The 22655-nt window shown below is 40.1% G+C and overlaps 1 protein-coding gene across 1 annotated transcript in view; it reads right to left on the reverse strand.

Moving 5' to 3' along the window:
• The window catches only part of Polr3b (RNA polymerase III subunit B), a 128473-nt gene that overhangs the window by 22480 nt on the left and 83338 nt on the right, over positions 1 to 22655 (reverse strand). The window contains exons 22-23 of the mRNA XM_026397570.2: positions 21318 to 21435; positions 17822 to 17964 (exon numbers count right to left, since the gene is read on the reverse strand). Of these exons, the coding sequence (XP_026253355.2) occupies positions 17822 to 17964; positions 21318 to 21435 (261 nt within the window). The remainder of the gene's footprint in view (positions 1 to 17821; positions 17965 to 21317; positions 21436 to 22655) is intronic.

Below are 22655 nucleotides of genomic sequence, written 5' to 3' on the forward strand. Positions count from 1 at the left end.
GACTTCCCTGGCTGAGCCTATATTGCCTGAAGGAATTTTAATTCCTATAGTTTACAGCATGTTAAAAAAGCAATCTTTGAACTTGTAAAGATAAACATGAAAATTAAATGCCAAATCATTCTTGGAGAAAAATGTTAGAATCAGAAATGGAATTCTAAGAATGAAAACAGAACAAAACAAAAAAACCTAACAATTCTCTGCAAATGACTGATGTTCTCTTAAATTAATTGTGGTTTATTACTCCCTTAATATTGTTCTAAAGTTATAGGGGACTTTGTTGCTAAGTTGTTTTTAATTCTTGGAATTTCTTTTTCGTGAGAGGAGGAGAAAAAATAGAATTTAGATTTTTACCCACAATCACATAATTTAGAATTGGAAAACTAGTCTACAATGGCACTGAATTAAGAAAAAAAGTTCTCATAATGTAGTAAGATAAAATTCTTTTTTTCCCCTGTCTGCGGAGTTATCAACCATCTGCACCTATTGAAAAACTGTTCTTATTTTTTCATTCCTCACTTCAGCTTCTATATAACTATTCAAACTACTTTATTATTATTTTTGCAGTACTGGGGATCAAACCCAGGGTCTTGTGCAGGCATGCTGGGCAAGTACTATACCACAGAGCCCTTCAAACTACTTTAAAATAAAATTTTTGTGATTTGTTATAGTTGTGAAGAGCTAAAGTCTACGGGAAAAAGATGGCCATTCATGCCTTCTACTTATTTCATATTAGTTATTAATACTCCAATTTCTAGAGGCTGCCAACAAGATGTAATTAGGTCTGAGGAGCTGAATTCTAGAGCACAGAGTTATTTTAATTGGTATTTTGGTTGAAATGGTTTTGTTTATTATAAAGAACGTATGCTTTCCTACAAGAACAGAAGCAGTCATTCAGTTCACTTTATTTCAAATTCTACTACAATGTGTTAGAACTTAAATCAAGCAGAGTGTGTGACCCTCTTTTCTTTCCTCTAAAAATCCATCTTACCCACACTGAAATTATCTGACAAAACCCTAGGGCTACTTGGAAATCTGCTTTGAAAGAGATCAAATTGTAAATCTAGGTACACCGACAACAACATTGTATAGGAGTGAACAAAATGTTAAAAACGGCAACTCCTAAAGGGACTGATCCTGGGACGCCTGGCTAAGAATGACATTTTGGCTGGTGAGAGGATGGAGGGTTCAACTATATCCTTGAAAACAAAACTAAAGCAAAACGAGCCACCCTTGGCAGAGCTTCACAGGGGTGCAGGGTTTGCTCAGGATGTAGACCAGGCCTCTCACCCTCCCACAGGAGAAGGTGAGAAGCGAGGGACAGAAGTTACAAAAATGACCATGGAAGCACGACATACTCAGATGGCGGGGGTGGGGGGAAGAGAGATGACTTGCACTTTGTATTTTCAGTTTTAGTTGTCTCATTTAACCAAGGAAATTTAACTTCATTATGTTACTAAAGCAAAAATAATACTCACAATATTTAATAACTTTCCTTGAAACTTAATATTTAGTACACAGTCTCCTTTTTGAGAAGTTTTTTTCTTATCTGCCCTCTTCTGACATTTTGATAAAAACAAAACAAAACAAAAAAAACCAACATAAGTAGCTTTCCGATTTTTCCATTCCCTTGTAGGAACTGCTTTGGCTGTATCTGAACCAAGGGCACCTGTAAGCCAAAAATTAAATCTTCGCTAACTTAAAATTACTTTAGGCTCTGAAAACCCTTTTATATGCCAAGATGGTTCCCATAGCAGACAGCCTGTGTTGTTTGTTTTGTGTGAAAGTGAATGATAAAAGATCCATGAAATCGACACAGAAAGCCCGAACAGCAGAAAGAACTGAGGGCTCTCCATCACTGCGGCTTCTACCCTCTGCTGACTTGGGGGACAATGGGAGCTACACATCCAACTGCAGATCTAACACAGCTGTGCATTTCATTAGATGAAGAGCATTAGTGACACAAGTAAATAATTAACTTATTCTGGTCCGCTGACTGTGCTTATGAGACCAGTCATAGCTGACAGATTTTAATACGAGTTAACACAAAGAGGCCATAATGAGCTTAGAAGTTAAAACAAAATATTTAGACAGAATTTGACGATCTCGAATCTCAAATTAGACAGATGATTTTTAAAAGTTTGCATTTTGCTGAATTCATTAGGGGCAAAAAGAGACTTCTCAACCTTAGAATCAGACTTTTTTTTTTTTTTAAGGATATTTCTCTGAGTCAGAAGTACTTGAGTCCTTAAAGTGGGGAAGTTTCTTACTTTCCAATGGAAAATTAAAATTCTGTTTTCTCCAGGGACACAGGAATAAAATCCATTCCAGTATTAAGAATGCTTAAAAGTTATGGTCACTTTCCTTCAGTACTGGCCTAAAAATGTAAATGATATGCGGTACGCTTCAGTGTGTTAACACTCCCCTGGATTCCTGAAAAGAGGATGGACTACAAATAAACCATATCTAATGGAAGCTGTTGTGAGACAATTACCAATTCATACTTTAAATGCTTACACAGCATTTCAGATTTTAAAATAAAATTTCATCCCCTGGTTCATGCTGTGTCTCAATCCCATTGTTTATAGCACAACCTCCTGGCAGTAAAAGGCAAATACACCAGTCAACATGCCGAGGACATTTAGTGCACTCACTGGGACCTACTGGAAATCAGACCACAGACAGATCTTCAGGACGTCTAACAAATGCAAAAACCAAATAAAAAAGAAAACCAGATCTCACAATGTTAGAGAAAAGGGGTACTACAGATACCCAGTCATCAGAACATTATTCCATCATCACTGACCTTAATTTCAAGTTGTAAAAAGGAAGAAAGTAGGGATTCTGAAGAGGCTATAAGTGGGTGTCAACCCAGTCAAGACCCAGAGTCACAGTACTGTGCCATGCCCCAGACACTGCAGGATCCTACACTAGTTTTCTATTTCCATCTCTGTGGCTTCACAGAGTGACACAGAAATTGACTTTAGTGGCCTTAAGAATAATTTGATTTTCTTAAAAAAGTATTTCCAATTATAAATAGTAACTAAATTATTCAAGTCATTTTTGGCTCTTCTAACATTAATTTTAGTTATTGAATCTGTGTAATGGACTACCTTAATTTGAATAGATGAGAACCTAAGAAGAAAAATGTTAGAAAAAATTAAAGCACTCCAGAACCTTATCAATAGAGGAAAGTGAACAACAACTAGAGAAGACAATGGTAATGACATCCTTAATTTAAGAGCTGTTTCTGGGGCTGGGGTTGTAGCTCAGTGGTAGGGCGTTTGCCTCACATATGTGAGGCCCTGGGTTTAATCCTCAGCACCACACAAAAATAAATAAACCCAAAATAAAGATATTGTGTCCATCTACAACTAAAAAATAAAAATAAAAAAAGGAGCTGTTTCTGATGTGACTTCAATATGTAATTGCTGATGGACAGGTTAGCCATTACTAAGCAGATGCAGTGCCACAAGTACTATGAGGAGGTGGGAACTGGAAGAGGTTTAGGACTTCAAAATCAGATAGGCAGAGGTAGCCTATGCTGACTATTCAAGTGGAATATTTCAAACTAGCACATTTATACAATTCTCCTTGCTGCATTCAAATGTGCTAAGTGGTACAGAGCACATCTGGCAGAAAGGTCTACTGAAACCACCAAGAAACACCTAAATCACCTGCTTTTACTTCTGGTAGATAAACTTAACTGTCATATAAGTCCATGTACTCTGCACAGCTGAACATGCTCTGTGCTGAACAAAAGGTGAAAAGATGCTCTGACTTTTCTGTAGAGTCACAGTGCAAGAAGAGGGCAAGTATTTGGTAAGGAGTGTATGCTCTTCTGCCTCCTAATAACCCAGTGTTGATGAAGTCTATAAATGTGGGGGAAATGCCATCTGTGGAGATAATTACTCCTTGGCCCTCAGACCAAGGGAGAGTGGAATAGCAAGGAATCAAGTGACTTTAATCTGATTCTGCTGTTCAACAGATATTCTGAGTTGGGGGCCTTAGGAGTTTGGTCTTTCTAATGGGAATAATTATCAACTACCTCTTAAGGCAATTGTGTTAGAAGCACAGATGAGCTAATGTCTGAGAGGTACTTTACTGGTCTTTTGAGAAAGGCTCCATTTAAATACAGGAATTATTATTATATAAGAAATGAAATTACTCTCAGCAGGAAGCATGCTAGCAAAGGCAAGGAGAACAACCTAATGAATAGATGGTGCAGGATCACTTGCACTAACTTTGGCTAAAGAAGCGAAAAGAAGCGCTAGTCTCCCTGAGTTCAGGCTCTTTATCTTTATCAGAACGTTGCTTCCTAATAATATCAGAGCTTCACAGGGGCTGGGGCTTTGTACTGGAAAATAGCTTACTACAATAAATACAGCCCTAAATAGGGCCAAAGAAGTGGACAGGCGGCTTTCAAGATCGTTCCTATTAAATAAGAAACGTTTTGCTTTGAATAAACTCATCTCTGTGGGCCTTAAAACATTCAGAAATGGAAATATCTAGATCAAAATGTGAAGGCTAACACAGGTGGTTACTCCTTTCTTCCCTTCCCTCTTTCTAGTTACTGCATTAACCTTCTATTTTTCACATGACCACCTTAAATAATCCCCAGGGAAAGGGGTAGACAAAAACTGTAACTTGTTCTGCTGTTGAATCACTTCCAGATCTATCATATCACTTGCCATATCCCAGTTGACATAATTTTAATTCAGCTTTCCTTACATGTTAACAGATAAATAATGCATAAGAAAACTTGATTAGCTTTCTTATTAAAACATCACTCTAAATGAGAGGAGGCGGTAGAAGACAATACAGTTTTTACACGGCTTTCCCATGAGCAGTTGAATGGTTTGATGTGATAAATTTGCATAGTCTGAGGCACACAAAAGCCTGATTAATTGAAACCCTTACAATGCTTCTGGATGCAGCTATTGTAAAACAATAGCCATAGGAACTTTACAAAATACACACGGCTGAATGTGTCAAGAGCTTAATAAAATGCGTTGAGGCTACACTATTTGGAAACAGAATTGGAGATTTTTATTCTGGGCCATAAAACACTAAATACCCTAATTTCAAAGCTTTAGTTGGATATTTACTGAAAGGTCAGAGGGTTACAGGCTAGCTATCAAAGATCAAAATTTGTTCTTAAAAAGCAAATTAATAAACTCTTCTTACAATAAGGCATCTATGTGTGCAAAATAATCCCAACTTCCTAACACAAAAGTGAGAGCTCCTGGAATTTCTTTTTGAATTCAAACTCTGAAGGATCATTGGGCATCATGTACCTTATCTTGGGGCTCATACTGTTAGCCCTGTCGGGCCCATCTCCCCTCCCACTTAGAAACTTCCATTCAAGCAGGATCAAGCGGAGGAGGGAGCCAAAGATATCCAGACTGTTTGAAGCCTCAGACTTGCAGAGAGGATTTTAGACAGTCTCAAGTACTGCATGAGTACAAGGTGCTGTTATTATTACTACTTTAAATCAGGATCTTTTCACTCTCTCTGTTTTAAAAGCAATATATAGAAAAATTTTTAAAAAAGCTCTGACAAAACTAAATTTTAACCAGACCTTGTTTAATAAATAAACTTTCTTCTTAGCTTTTCTGGCACACATGAATGTGCATTTTCTAACTTCCTGCAGCCTCTCTATAGCCAGTGTTTAAGGATTCTTTGATGTGTTGGAAAGAGGGTGGGTTTTCTTTTCTTCTAAGAAACATTCAATCAAAATCTTAATAAATTAATTTGCAAGTTGCTGAACAACTTATTAATGCAAAATGGAGGCAAGTGACCTTTATAATGGGACTTCTTTTGAAAAAGAAAGGATCCAAGATGAATCTTTCAAATCATTTAATCTACAAATGCGTCATCCTTACCAGCCAAAGATGGATGGACACATTGAATGATTAAGTGAAAAACTACCTTTCTAAGACTAGACTTCTGTTCCGCACAAAGGCTGGCTTCAGTCCATTTAAACTAGCTGCCTGGTCCTCAGGACCTGGAGGAGACACTGAGGAGTGTATGCCATTATCTCAGATGTGCAGTTATTAAGAAGCTTCTGTTTGCCAGGACAAACGCTCTTCCTCAAATACAGTGTTTCCTCTTTAGGAATGCTGCTTGGTGTTGCTGCCTGATTCTGTGAGCTACAGGACCTCTGCTGGAGGTGTTAATCCTTTCTCACATGAGAGACTGAGAAATGTTCTTTCAGGAAAGTGATATATTGCTTTTTTTCTCTCTCCCTCCACATCAAAGGAGTCTACTTTTTCCTTACTCACTGTGAATGGCAACAGAAGAAAGACGAAATCTGGGAATATAATAATTTGGCATGCCTGAACACTGAAATAAAACATAATGTGGGGACTCCTTAGGCTAGTGTAATTTTTGCTAAATGATTAAAAAACAAAAAGACCAAAACAAAACAAAACAAAAAAAATGAAGCAAGAAATCTAACTAATGCACTAGCCATCAGAGAAAAGAATGCTCAAGACAAGACACTTACCTGGTAAGTTCCCTCCATGTAATTTATAACTACACTAAAGAGGTTAATAGAAGTTATTTTTATTTTAATAGAAAGTCTAGCTCCAAATATTGCAATCAGCATTCTATGTGAATGTCTCTTATCTATAAAGGTAATCACAAAAAAACACAAAGAGAAAACACAGAAGAACACACCACACCCATGTTCTGTCCTCTTCCTCTGTGGAGCACCATCATGCATCAGCCACACAAGTCATCACTGCAAGGTCCTAGACTTCAAGAATTGCTTGGAGAGGGGACCAGAACTTCAGGCTTCCATGCCTCTCCCTAGCTGGAACTAAACTATACTTCCCTTTCTTTATAAACAGCCACATAACACATTCACAACTGCGGTACATAGAAGGTTACTACTGAATAATTTGACCATGGCCTTATTTTGCATATCTGCTAAAGGATGAACTGCTCTAGAGATTCCTAATGGAGGACTTGGCTCTTTTGGGGGAGCCAACTCAATGCAGATTTACTGATGATGAGACACATGACTGACTTTGTAATACCAAAAGGAAGGTTATACTTTGTCAAGATTCTTTGAATGTCTCATTAGAGGACTGTATTGGAATTCTCTCAACTGAAAAGTGCACAGCTGGACTGGGGTTGTAGCTCCGTGGTAGAGCCCTTGCCTAGCACATGTGAGGCCCTGGATTCGATTCTCAGCACCACATATAAATAAATAAAATAAAGGTCTATTGACAACTAAAAGAAAAATTTTTTAAAAAGTGCACAGCAGAGCAGATCTGGCCTACTTTTGGGCCCTAGTGTAGTCTTTACGTTGTTATGCCACCTTCCTTATAAACACTTTCTCCTTCCTCAACCCTTGACTCTGCTTGATCCTCCTCTGTTTTTGAGGGTACGGAAGATGATGCTGCTTATGGGGTCAGCACCCTCTGTAACAGCTACTGATAAATTACTTCAACTTCTGCAGTGGCCTTCTCTGACCAATTACATTAGTCTTGCTTATCTCATGCCACTGCTGTCGATATCCAATTACTCAGTGCTAATTCTTGTTCCAGTTTACCTACTCACTCTACCCTCTTCAATCTCCATGAGCTCTTTTGAAGCATATAGCATTTAACTACTGCAGGGTGGCTTCCTCTTCCCATTTGTTTCATTTAGGTGCTAATTATCCTACCACTTTTGAAGTGATCAGGCTTGAGCAGGATAGAAGCTCATGTCTGTGAAACTAAATTTTCAAGTCTCCTCTAATGTGGAAAGGATATTTTTGAGGCAGTAGATGCAGAAATATAATCCATACATTGAGCATGTACTAAAAGAATTTCTAACAACATTTTTGTCATATAAAACTTTTAAGAAAAAACTATCAGGCAATCTGCAGAGCCCTGTTACTTCCTGTTACCAGGAACAAGAAATTCAGTGCTCTACATGGAGGAGGAAAGTATATTCATAGACACATCAAATCAAAATAAACTTTACATATACTCATAAAGATGTGTGTCAACTTGCAGGTGATGCTACAAAATGGAAAAAACAAACAAATAGCATTTCCAAACAATTCTACATTTCAGTGGTGAAAACTAAGTTCACTAACCACTGATTTTAGTCAGGTATGTGTCTGGATGGAAACAGAAATTACAGTGTGACGTGTACACTTTGAAAGCTCACAACACTGAAATTTTATTAGCTCATTTCATGACAATTACAAACAGAAAAACTGGTGATATAAACTCATTCTGCACTTCATCCATGTTTTACTCGCCAACAGTCAGTCAACTCCTTTAGACCTGAGCCAGTTGCCGGTGGGCCCCACACGACTGGGTTATTGTGTGGCTCCTTACAGACACCTGCCAGCAGCGCTCACTGCACACAAGGATTCCACGAGAACCAACTATAATCGCTGTCTGAGACACCTTCTCCAAGTTCCTTGCCTCTTCTGGCTTTAATTATGACATTTGGCCAAAACAATCAGGAGAATGGGCAAAACTGAGGGTTTGAAAATTTACTACCTTTTATATCTGCTCAAATTCTTGATAGACTCTGAATTTTAATCACAGCTAAGCCTGACCATAGGACCAATTAAAGGGGCAGGGACAGTGTTTCATAATGAGTTGTTTAGAAGAAAAGGAATGTCCAAGAATATAGCTTTCGGGAGTATGTATTCCAGGCATCTCTGGAACAAGGTGTGTTGGGTATTATTTATTTTTGATTTGGTGGTAGATACAAAGCTATTTATCCACAAAGAATGAGAATTTTGAAAAGATGCCCATCTCTAGGAGGAGACACAGAAAAGAGTATCAAGAAATGTCAGGATGGGGCTGGGGTTGTAGCTCAGCGGTAGAGCACTCACCTAGCATGTGCGAGGCCCTGGGTTCGATCCTCAGCACCAAAGATAAATAAATAAAATAAATGTATTGTGTCCAACTACAACTAAAAGATAAATATTTAAAAAAAAAAAGAAAGAAAAAAATGTCAGGATGCTGTCTCAGAAGCAAGCTATGTTTCTTTTGAGGGAAAATTTCCAGGAACATGGCAACCCCAGAGGCCAAGTGGTAATGGGGTAACAAATGAGAAAAGAGCCAGCTTTATCCATTTTTTTAATATTTATTTTTTTTTAGGTGTAGATGGACACAACACAATGCCTTTATTTTTATGTGGTGCTAAGGATCGAACCCGGGTCCCGCCCGTGTGAGGCAAGCGCTCTACGGCTGAGCCACAATCCCAGCCCCCTTTATCCAGTTTTAATGGAGTGGGAAATACACTCAATCAAAAGCCTGATTCAAATCCTGGCTCTGCTGGTGCTGGGCTGAATCCGGTAAGTGACACTCCTCTCCAGGCCTCCATTTCCTCCTTCTGTAACAGGAATCATGAGTCTAACTTGAACTTTATAGGTGAAAGAATGGAATTCAGATGGAAATGCCTGTAAATTATCTGTATACTAAAAGTAAAATGTCATAAATCTGGGAATATACAACATGCAAATGATGCCCATATTTCTTTTCTAGCCCTAATTTCTCCCTGGAGCTTTGGACTCTATATCCAATTGCCTATTAGCACCTTCATTTGTAGTCTAACAGGTACCTCAAATCTTAGCCTTGGGTTTTCTGCCTCTACTCTTGCCTAATTGTGAAACACTCTTCCTTTTTTCAGTCTTCCGAACTAGGTAAGCAGCATTACTGGCTTCTTCAGCCCATAAGCCTAGTCCTCAATCCTGTTCTTGACCTCTCCCGACACCCAAGCCATCAGCATGTCCTGTTGGCTCTATCTTGAGTAGATCCACAACCAGTCACTTCTCTCTACTTCCCCACTACTGCAGGCCTAGTCCAAGGCCACCACAATGGTCTCCCTGCTTCCTTGCTTACTGCTGCCTCCAAGCCACTCTCCAAATGAAACCCAGGATGAGCTCTTCAGGTCTCAAGTTAGTTCTAGTCACTCCTTTGCTTTCACTAACCATCCAACAGTTCTACTGGTCACCAGCATATTTAGAATAAAGCACAGACTCCTTTCTTTTGGTTCCGAGGCCCTGTGGGGTGTGCCTTATCTCATTTCTTCTACCATGTCTCATATGGTATTCTTCCTCAGGTCTATTTTTGTTCCTTTAACAAGCCAAACTCATTCCTGCCTCGGAGCCCTTCTCTTAAAAGTTGTCTCTCTCTCTAGAACTTAGTTCTCCCAGACTTTGCTTAGCTGACTCGTTTTTATTCTCCAGATCTCAACTCAAATTTTATCATTTCCTTAAAGAGGTGGCTCCTGAGCATCAAACTGAAGTCCACACTCCATCCACAAACCAGTCATTCTTATAGCACTTTCACATAAGCATTTATCACTATTTCAAATTATGGTGTTTATGGTTTAGTTTTGTTGGTACTGGAGGTTGAACCCAGAGGCATCCAACCACTGAGCCACATCCCCAGCCCTTTTTTATATTTTATTTAGAGACAGGGTCTCACTGAATTGCTTAGGGCCTGGCTAAATTGCTGAGGCTGGCTTTGAACTTGAAATCCTCCTGCTCCAGCCTCCCGAGCTGCTGGGATTACAGGCATGTGCCATGGCACCTGCTGTGCTTATGTTTTTGTTTACTTCTTTCCTGTCTGGTTCCTGAACTACAGAGAACAGACAGTGTGTGACAGTCTTGCTTACCCTTGTGTTTCCAGTAGCTGGATAAGTGCTGGTATAGAGGAAAAGCACAATAAGGGTGAATTAATTAATAATGCTGTTAATCTCATCTCAAGTTCAATGAGACACAAGTTGCTTTGAAACTGGTTGTCATCTGCCAAATTTAAAACCAAAGCTACTGAGGCCTCTTTCTCTCCTTGCTCTTTAGATACGAGTCAGCCAACAGGCCCCATTGATCTGGTTCTCTCTGTTGTCACCCACGTTTCTTTCCTATCTTTGTCAAATCCCCCCTCCAAGTCCAAATCCCAACCAGTCAACAGCAGCTTGCCTTTGTTATCTGATGCCTGCCCGCCAGGCCCTGTATTCACTGCATGCCATATACCATTACAACAACCAGCAACAACCTCTCAGCACAGACTCCATTTCAAAGACAGGGAGACCAAGGCATAAGGGTCAACACAACTCACCTGGTTAGACTGCAAGAACTTGTTTCTCTTGCTATACTTTTTCTCAACCTGAAGTCTTTCTTTAAATGCAGAACAGAGGGTGACCACTGAAGAAAAGGGGAATACATTTCTTCAATGCAGCCCATAGGACAGGGCAAGGCTAACATGAGTAAATCACAGAAAGGTGATTTGAACTCAAGATAACTCAAGATAACCAAGATAACCACTGGAACTCAAGATAACCACTGGAATTGTGTCACTGCACAACAGGATGCCCTAAAAAGCAGTGAGGGCCTACCCTGGCAAGCCCTGTGAAAGCAGAAAACCATCTGCCAAGGATAAAAGAACTCTTACACTGGGGAGATGGATCTAGACTAGACTTCTAAAAGGCCTTTCCAACTCTAAGAAGCTATTCTCATCCACAATAAACTCTGAACTTCTCCATCATCAGTGGTTTTTACCATATCATTTAGTACTGAACTATGTAATCCTTCATATCTATCTTTGCTTCAGGTATAGTCAACTCCCTAGGGGCATTAGTGAAGGGTTGAATTTTCTTTATATCCCTTAAGAGAGCCCAGCACAATTCTAAGCCCATGGTAGTGACTTACATGAGTAAACAAATTTGCCTAGAGCTATGAAGGTAGACTCTCATGTGTGCTCAGTATGGGCATATGCATTTTGCTATTTCGGTTGAAAAAGTTTTAGTCGACTTGTTTGATCAGTTAGGGTTAAAGAGTGCTACAGTTTGCATATGTTCCCCTGAGAAGCACGTGCTAGAAACTTAATTCCCAATGCAACAGATTTGGGAGGTGGGGCCTAACAGGAGGTGGTTAGGTCATGAATGGATTAACACTGATTATAAAAGCACTTGAGGCTGCGATTCAATCTCTTGGTCTCTTGCCAGCATATTCTCTTGCTCCTCCACCTTCTACCAGAGGATGATGTAATAATAAAGCCTTCACAAGGTGTGAGGCCCTCCATTTTGTACTTCCTAGCTTTCAGAATTTTAGGAAATCTCTGTTCTTTATAAATCACCCAGCTAGATATTCTATTATAGCAGCACAAATTGGATGAAGACAAAAAGTTCTGAGTCTCAGGGGCTGAATTTCTGGTGCCAATTTGGAAAAGGTGAAAGGTCCCCCATTCCTGATATTTATTGGGAAGAGCAAGTATCACCATCTGAGCAATGATTTTGGATGTCAACAAACAATTTCCAATAAGACCAATGAACATTTAAGGTATTTTACTTAATACATTATTCCAAAAAAGTAGAGCAGATACCATACTATAGGTAAAATGTTGTGCTAGGGGCTGGGGACGTGGCTCAAGCGGTATCGCGCTCGCCTGGCATGCGTGCGGCCCGGGTTCGATCCTCAGCACCACATACCAACAAAGATGTTGTGTCCGCCGAGAACTAAAAAATAAATATTAAAAATTCTCTATCGCTCTCTCTCCTCTCTCACTCTCTCTTAAAAAAATAAATAAATAAATAAAATGTTGTGCTAGATATTTTGGGAGTTAATAGAGAAAATTTCTTATCTTTGATGAACCTAAAATATACTTCTATAAATCAGCCAACAAAGTATTCTGAATATTTAATGATAACATATACAATTATTTTAAACAAACCCACTGATATTTTTTTGATGTTTATAAAGATTAAAAAAAAAAACTTAAAAAAAACCAGACTTTTGCCACTGTCATGCCTCTAGTTTCAATGACCAAGGAAAGGATGAAAGTGACAGATCTTAGCTACAACAACATTCCAGACAAAAGATACATTATTCTCAGAGAATTAAGAATTGACAAAAATGTGATCAATACCCTTGGGATGATTGTTAGCATTTATTTGGTAATTCTTAGGATGTGAGTTTTAGACATTTTAAAGTTAATTCTCAATCTTGGAAATGATTAAGAAGGCTGGAGGTGTCACTCAATCAAAGAGTACTTGCAGAGCCAGGCAAGGGACCAGGTTCATTCCCCAGCACATCAATCAATCAATCAATCAAAGAGCCCAAACTGCAGAAAGCCAAAAGTTTGGCAGCTCTAAAAATCCTCCTCACTTTTTCTTCAAATAATTTTAACATCATTTCTGTAAACTACAGAAAAAGAAAAATTGAGCACACTCAGCATTCTTGAGTGTGTTGAATATTCCCAAATAATAGAACACAAGTGTTTCTCTCTCTAAGCTTACTACAGAGTTAGAATTAAGGTCTAAAATAACCTCTATGAGAAAGAATGGGCAAAGTGGTATCAGTGGACATGAGATAATCCTACAACTTTGAAAGTGGGTGAATGAAGGGAAGAATTGCGGAGGAAACAGAAGGAGAAAACTAAACCCAAGTATCTGCAGAGGAGGTATGAAGAAGAGTGCTGACTCAGCCCTCAACCCAACCCTTGGGAAGGCTCACAGACAAACAAAGCACTGTGAGAATAAGGTGAGCTGTCAGGTAAAATAGGAGGTCTGACTCAAAGCCACCAATCCATCAGTAAGGTCAGGCTTTCCACTTTGAATGCGTGCATGCACCTGAGTTATAACAATAGCTTTCTGACTGCTGTACTGGCCCCCTACAATCTCTTGTCAATACAATAGCCAGAAGTCAGATCCCCTCTTTCTCCTCCAATTCTTCCAGGGGCTTCCCTCTCACTCAAGAGTAAAAGCTGAAGTTCCCACAGTGACTTACAAGGCTTCATCTCCAACTCAGGACAGCTCACTTGCTCTGCTGTAGCCACGCTGGCCTCTCCTCTAGTCCTCTAACACTCAGCTTGGTGCTGATAACGCCAAGGTTGCGGGTTCTTTCCTGGTACAGGCCACCAAATGCCGCAGTCTGGCTGGGCATAATTCAGGAGCCACTTGTCAAAAGAAACGAACTTTATTTTTAGAACCACACACGCCAAACCACACAGCTCTTCAGGAAAACCTTCAGAGCCCAACTGCCACCACTGGCTTCCCACAAGCCTCTCAACCTCCCCCACTCCTGGGCCTTCCTTTGAGCTTGATCCCTCTTCAGCCAGGGAGGTTCTGCAACCTGACTCCTCTCAGTGCTTCACTCCAAGCCCATCTTTTCACAACAGGACTACTTCCCAGTCACTTTAGCTAAACTTTCAACCATTAACCACCATACGCTCTTCCTGCCACATGCTTCTGACCCCCTCCCCTATTTTTCATTTACTTTCATCTCAGGACCTATCATTATCTCAGTACTTTCCATGAAAAGTAGCAAACAAGTGCAGAGTGCTTATTGGATGGTTCTAGGGCATAATAAGAGAAGAAGGCTGTTCCTGGCCCTGGTTACCCTAGGCTCTGCTCAGCAGTCCTGAGGACTATAGGGTCCAACCTGCCAGCTGACCCTTGGCCAGTTCTTAAAAGGTGCCAGGAGCTCTGGCTCAGAGAACAACTCCCACAATTTAGAGCAGGAAGAAAGGAGGCTCCATATGGGTACTCTTTTGGGAGGAGGGGAGTACACAAATCCTAACAGACTACTAACGATGTGGAAATTATATCAAAAGACTGTTGACTGGGGCTGGGGTTGTGGCTCAGCGTATAGTGCTCACCTCGCATGTGGGGGACCTGGGCTCGATCCTCAGCACCACATAAAAATAAATAAAGAAATTGTGTGCAACTACAACTAAAAAATAAATATTAAAAAAAGGCTGTTGATGGTCTAGAAAAATGATAATGGGAATAAAGAAAAATAAGCAAATATAAAAGCAGAAACTTATAAGTTTCAGAAAGAAATGCTATAAAGAAAATGCACTCAATCACTTAGTTTGAGAATGAACACTATTTATGTAGCCCATAATAATGCAATCTAAATAACTGTGATAAACCTATGCAGAGAGTGAAAGCTGAGAGGGCAGATCACTACAAGTTAGAAACCTTCAAGTTTGAAAAAAAAAAAAGCCACAGCACAAAGACTTTCTGACATTTTAACTAGAGGTCTTTGTACACTCATCTGGTAATTTTCATTTCATATCACTGCTCTATCTATGCACATACATGGGCACTCATATATTATGTAGATAAAGGCCAAGGAAAATTAACAATCTGTTGCTTATCACCTCCCCTACCTTCAATTCACCCAGCAAAGTGCTGGGTCCTCCTAATCCGGCATGATAAAAATCGACAGGTTAACACCTAAAACGAATGAATGATATGTGTCTGTTTAATGTACGTCTTAAACATATCTGTGTGTTGAAGACATATTAGACACATATAGTAAGCAGATACATATTCATTCATTTGTTTAGAGATACGAAAGTAAATGAAAAGAAAATTGATTCTGAAAGACTGAATTAGAGGGAGAGGTTGGAACTGATTTGTTAGTACTTTGCAAAGAACCCCTTTTGGGGTACAATTTGAACTTTTAAAGTCATGTGCATTTATCTGATAAAATTATATTTAAAATAAATTTATTATATTCAGTTAAGAGGCCTATGTCAGGGCTGGGGTTGTGGCTCAGTGGTAGATCGCTTGCCTAGCATATGCGAGGTGCTGGGTTTGATCCTCAGAACCACGTAAAAATAAACAAATAAAATAAAGGTATTGTGCCCAACTATAACTAAAAAAAAAATTTTTTTTTAAAGAAAAAAGAAGAGTCCTATGTCATTCATTCCATTACCCTGTTAAAGCTTACACTACCTATTTTTCTATTTGTTTTTTCCCCCAACCTTTCAATAACTCTGATGAAGCTGTAAGAGAGGGAACTATCCAGGGGATTTGGGGTAATCAGGAGGTTTTTACCCTTGGATTAAAAGCCATCTGGAAATGCAAAAGTAACAAGACAAACACCTCACTACAAGTGAAAGGTCACCGCCCCTGGGGGGACTTCTCTTGGTTTCATACGGAGATGTGTAAGTCGGAGCCCCCCTAAGAGTGAACAAACCTCTCAAATCTGCTTTTAGATCACTACAAGTTAGAAACCTTCAAGTTTGAAAAAAATGCCATAGCACAAAGACTTTCTGACGTTTTACCTAGAGGTTTGTGTTTACACTCATCTGGTAATTTTCATTTCATAGCACTGCTCTATCTATGCACATACATGGGCACTCACATATTATGTAGATAAAGGCTAAGGAAAATGAAAAATCTGTTGCTCATCACCTCCCCTATCTTCAATTCACTCATTTTATTCAGATATTTAGCTATTATCAATTATCTATTAAGTGGCTGCTATGAGAAAGGCTCTATCAGAATTGATCTTCAAAAAAAAAAAAAAAAATCACATAGAAGGACGTTGTCTATGCCTTCAGGAAATTCAGTGGAATCAGGACCAGCAGATAATTACTGATGTGCCTGCCAGTCTTTAGTTTTTCACACAATACTCTAATGTAACAAAAACACTGAGAGTTTAGGGTACCTGAAGCTTGTAAACTGATTCAGAAGGAAGGTATTCTCTCATGGCATGCATTCTCCTAAAACTTCCGGTGTCAACATTTTGTAAGAAAAAAATCAGACTTAACTCTTGCAGATAGTGGGTTTATAATCAAGCTCTGGTTACCCCAGAATGGCTTAGGAGAACATTTCAGAAATTGTTAAGACCAAGAGAAAAGAGAAATAGTTATAGTATAGAGAATTCATTCTCATTAACCAGTAGAAGAAAATGCAAGAACCTCAAAATAATTAAAAAAAAATACTCCAAGGGTGTTCAGAGTATCTCAGCAAATTATGTGAACTAGAGATGTCAAATTCATATTAACAGATGGAACAAATTCTTTCTTAAAAATATTGATAAGCTAAAATAATCTTACTTCTGTCAACGGAACTAAAATCATTTTGGATGAAAGAGTATCTTAGTCTGAAAGTTTCACTGGCAGAATGACAACTAAGGCTGGATTTATTTAACCAAACTGGAATATTTGATATACTTGGTTGGCAAATAAAGTTAAAATCAGCAAGACCATAATGTGCAATTACTTTCAAACCGATCCATTAAAAACAGGAAGGTATTATACTAACTTATAAGCAACGATGAACCAAGATTTAGAAGTACAGGACATCACCTCAAGTAACAGTCAGTGTTCATCATGAGGCAGGCACAACACTGGCTGCTGAACAGTCAGGGCAGACTGGTAGTTGGCTAAGAGGCTGGATTGTGGATCCAAGCAGCCTGGGTTCAAAATCAAAAATTCAAAATCTGCCACAAATTATATGACACCAGGGAACCTATTAATCTCTCTGGGTTTCTGGGTTTTGTTTGTTTTTAATCTGTAAAAAAAAAAGATGTTACTGAGTTTGTAGGACTGCGAAAGACTCAAATGAGTCAGTATTCACATAAAGGAGCACTACCAGGCACACACACGTAAAGGAGCACTGCCAGGCATGCAGTGTGTGGTACGAAAGTGTTAACTGTTGTTATTGTTCTTAAAGTTAAGTGTCAGGTACAGCTAAAACCCCAGGACCAACTTTCCACTCTTAAACTCTATGTATACTGACTAATTCTATCATACATTTTTAAATGCCATTAAAATCTGAGAAATATTGGGCTGGGGATGTGGCTCAAGCAGTAGTGTGCTCGCCTGGCATGCGTGCGGCCCGGGTTCGATCCTCAGCACCACATACAAAGATGTTGTGTCCGACGAGAACTAAAAAAATATTAAAAAATTCTCTCTCTCTCTCTCTCTAAAAAAAATCTGAGAAATAAAACAGCAATAATTATGTAATAATTTTTCAAAGTTTAAAAAATATTTCTAATACATGTGGATAACAAACTTTTCAATATATTCAGTTTTGTAACAAATTAAGAAATGACAAAATTCACCTTTTTGTCCATGACGACTGCTGAATTTGTCTCCGATCTCTGGTCGCCTTGTCTGTCTCAGTAACATTTTAATCAGAAAAGCGTCTTCAGCATTGGAAGATATCATCACCTTCTCAATGTATGAATCTGTTGCCCCTTTGTAACTAATGTTAAGAGAAAGGCATTCAAGCAATTTTTTCAAATTGCCCTTTGTAAATTTATCACCCGTATGACATATTTTATTTAATCCTACTACAAAATATTTGACATTCTCAGCGTAGATTCTGAAAAGTGACTTTTAATTTTAACATTAAATTCAAATTTCACAACTTCCCTTTACAGTCCTATATGCTTATTATGAGGCAGGCACAGCGTAACTTATCCTCAACAGTGGCATACTGTTAATCCCTTATTACAGAAGGGGAAAACTGATGCTCAGGGAGGCTAAAGTAACTTGTCCAAGGGCACACGCATCACAGAGTAGAACTGGGCCTGAGCTGGAGCTTGTCAGACCCAACTCCAAGTTCTTAACCATTTTTTTTAACAGTTCTTTTATCTACTCAGCTTTCCCAACATTAATCCCCTCTACACACATATACTTGTTTATTATACAACAGATAATATCAAAAGTCTCTCAGTGTCAGACCCTTGCAAGTTCCGGACACAGATACTGTGTCCCAGGATCTGTGAGTGAACCCAGTTCCTGCACAAAAGGAGCTCCCTGCCAATTAAGGAAGAAAAGACTGTGGCAGACACCAGGAGGGGCTGTTTGTTGAGCACTGCCACAGAAGAGGTGACCTGCAGGTGAGAACCATCCGGCAGAGGGAGCATCCTGAGCAAACATGGGAGGCCTGGAGAAGGATGGTATGTATTAGACAGTAACAGGTGAGTTCCTAGGAATGTGGGGCCTAGAATTCAGCATGAAGGCACACTGAGGGTGTGGAGGGTGCTGAGGACCATGGGCAATCATGGATGTCCTACATTTTCCACAGGCAACAGCGCCATTCAGAGCCATACTCTATTTACTCAAGATAGTAGCACAGCTAGGCAAGTAATTTAGAAAATCACTCAGGCGGTTAATGCAGAGCACAAGAGGGGTGGAGAGGTGCAAGCTGGGAGGCAGGTGAATAGTTAATGATAACCGACAGTCCAGGCAGGAGCAGAGGGCCAGAAATGGCAATAGCTGGGAGGAGGAGGAGTGTGACAGAACCTCTAAGCTCCTGATGTGCACATCTGACAGGTAGAGGAAGGAGTAAGGTTTGTGCTGTGGTGGCAGGTTAGGTGGTGGTGCCCATCACCACCGAGACAGGGACTCCAGGTGGAGCAGTCTGTCTGGGGTTGGGGTAGGGACGGGGAAAAAGATGTTTTGGGTCCAGGCTTGGTGTCCCTGACATGTCTAAGCACTAGTATGGAGCCAACACTGTGGTGCAGATTCCATCTGAGAGTTATCAATAAGTGTGCATGGAGGGCTGAATTTCTGCAAGTAGGAAGCACATCTGGATAAGGCACAAGACGTACTGGGTAGAAAGAGGTCACCAACAAGGCAGGCAGGAAGGTCAGGTGAGGGTGGTATCACAAAATCAAGGGGAGAGGGGTGTCACTGATGTCCAAAGCTACAGAAAGGTCATATGCCATTCATGCATTCATTTGTTACTGTGCCACACACTGAGGGTCCCAGATAAACAAGAGAAAAAGCCTCAGACCACAAGACTGGACAGAGGAGTCCACAGAACCTGGTAAACTGAGGAGCTCTGGGCTTTGCTCACTTTTTTGCTATCTGTCATCTTTCCCAAGGTGTGAGATCTACAGGGGCAGGAACTGCTGTTGATTTTGCTCGATGCACTATCCCATGCACCTAGAATACATTCTGACATATTATTAGTGCTCACAATACTTCTGGAATAAACTGAGTGAATAGGAGATCTCTGGTGACAGTACATCTTTGACCCCTTCTGCAGCTGTTTCAGTGGGATGAAGAGGCAGCAGGCTGGTCCAGAGATAGCAATGGAGATGACTTTTCAAAGAAGCTCAGTTGTGAGAGGAAAAAAACAACAGAATGGTAGCTAGAAAGGAACCCAAACTCCAGAAAAAGCTATTATTTTCCTGTAATGATAAGAAGTACTTGACCACACTTTCTAGCCTGTTAGGAAGAAATCAATAGAAAACAGGCTTAAAAAGTATGGGAGGAAAAAGCCAAAAGGACAGAATAAGAGCTCTGAAAAGAGTAGAAGAAATTAAGGACCTGGGCGGAAGAGAGATGGGCTTTGAATAGAAAGAGATTCCTCCTTCAGAACAGAAGAGAGCCACTGAGCATAATCACCTGGACAGCTTGAACAGCTTTTGCTTTGTGGGGCTGAGCTAGTGTTCACACCCTGCCCCCCAAATGAACTGCCCATTCTGTCCCTTGTGTGGCCACCCCACAGACAAGTCCATAGCACCTGCCCCACTCTGCTACACTAAGCACAGTGTGCATAGGGGAGTCCGACAGTTTAAATCCTGCCTCTGCCACTTGTAGATGTGTGACGTTGGGAAGTCACCAAACTGTATCTCCTTGCCTCCATTTTCATATCTAATGAGCTTTTAAGATAACATGGCTCAAGGGGTGGTGGTAGGATTGACTGAACTAATACATGTAAAATGGCCAGAAAAGCTACTGGTACAGGAAATTCTCAAGGAAGTGACGAGGTTCACAGTAGTAACTGCATTTCTTCTGTGTGGAGGTCTCTTCCACGACTCCCTATAGACAGGCAAGGCCATAGCTTATGTCAGTCCTATATCCTCGGCACATGCACATGGTCCCTAGCACACAGCAGGCCTTGGCACGTATGTGTAAAGTGTGTTTGGAAACCCACTATGCCCAGTTTAGGAACCCTGTTCTCCCATGTCACCTACTTCCCACCTGCTGAACATGGCCTGGTCCACCTGCCCTGGGTGAGACTGCTCATCCTCTCTCCTAGCTTGGTTTCTCTATCAGTGTGATGCCCCTCACTTCTCAGAAAGTTTCATATTTTCTTATATTTTAGAGCTGAGAGGGAATCTAGAGATGAACAATTCTAGTTCTTTCACTATATAGATGAGAAAACTAAAGTTGATGGAATTTTAACCCTTTATCAACACAACCAATCTTTGAACCAGACTATACTCAAGTACACTGGTGATGCCATGCTGTGGCCAGTATAGGCTATTTGTTTTTAAAACACAAAGTGGATGGTAACACCCTCTAATTATGATTCCCAATTCTTCCACTTCCTGGAAGCAGCAAGCTGCTGATCCACCAAAACCTGGGTACTTTGACATATTGTGCCCTTTATCTTACTGCTCCTTCCACAGGGAACCCTTGTCTGTTTGGTTCAGAAACTCACACCAGGTAATAGGCCTCTATGATTCCACAGCCCAATTTTATCTTCCATGCCCACCTGCTTTCAAGATAACCTGCCTGCCAATACCTAGTTCATATTTACCCATCCCTTCTCTTTTGCCAGCCTTTCTGTCTTACCAAGGCACAACCAATACCTACGTTATGGGCACGTCTTTGTACTGTGGTTGCTGTGGCACATTACTTCCTTCCAAAGGAATCTGAGTCACTGTGGGCATGGACTTGTTTACAAGCACTTGTTTGTTTTCTACTTTCTCACCTAAGAAAGGGAAAAGAATGTTAGACATATCATTATCATCTGTGTAGAATGCAAAGATTGCTAGAACATTATAAAATTATGTGGTTAGACTTGGCCCAAGAAACCCATATAACGAAGAAAGAAATGGATCCACACAGTGGGAACTAGAATTCAAGAAGGTTCTTGTGTGATTTTGTAAGCCATTAAACAAAAATACACACACACACACACACACACACACACACACACACAGATTAAGATCATAGTGTGAATAAAATTTAAAAATTAATTGATTTAAGGACTATACTAATAAGATAAACTGTCACCTCAGTCAAAAACAACTGTAGTAGAAACAGGTACTTTAAAGAGATATATACAATTGTTTTTTCCATCAGTAGCAAGTCATCAACTTGGGTAGGAAGGAAATCAAGTTTCTTTGGTTTTGCTACTATTCCCATTTCACTTTCTGCTTCTTCATGGTGAGTTCAAAGACCGTTTACAGTCCTGTCCCACCACTTACTTTCCAAGCCACAATGACCAGCATTAAGAGTGTGAGAAATTCTGCATGAATCAAAGGCAGAGAAAATGACAGGGAGCCATGCACTTGGCCTAATACAGCACTGACCACCCAGTGACCAAGCACGACAAGCTGTGCAGGTGGTTCCCTGTGTGCTGAGAGAGCGCTCAGTTGGTCTCTCCTCTACTCTGTGTCCTTCTCATCTTTTCTCCACACTGCAGTCAGAATGATCATTTCAGAACACCCAATCCTGCCATTGCTTTGGGGATCACAATGAAAGTAGCCACAAGGCTGCCAGGTCTTGGCTAGGCTGGCCCCATCCTCCCCACCACCCCCAGACTCATGTTGCCACAGTGCATGCACCCATGCACTCTTTTTCTCTTAGTCACAGTGCTTTTCTTCCAGATCCCTCAGCTTCAAGCTCTAGGACATTTGCACAAGCTTTTCCTACTGCCTAGAGCCTTCTTAAGTAGTTAACTTTTATGCGTCTTTCCAATTTCCGCTCACCTTCTTGTGGAAGGGATGCTGATCTTCCTAATCAAGTAAAATCCTCTTGCTATAAAATACCATGTGATTCTTTAAGTTGGTTATAATTTGACATGTTTCTGTGTGATCCTTTACCTATGATGGTCTCCCACAATAGCCTATAAGACCCACCAGAGGGAGGCACTGTATGTTGCATCAACAAATTGATCAGAAGCTTATAATTATAATGGAGTTATAC

This window comes from Urocitellus parryii, chromosome 5 (assembly GCF_045843805.1).
Source record: "Urocitellus parryii isolate mUroPar1 chromosome 5, mUroPar1.hap1, whole genome shotgun sequence".
NCBI lineage: Eukaryota > Metazoa > Chordata > Mammalia > Rodentia > Sciuridae > Urocitellus > Urocitellus parryii.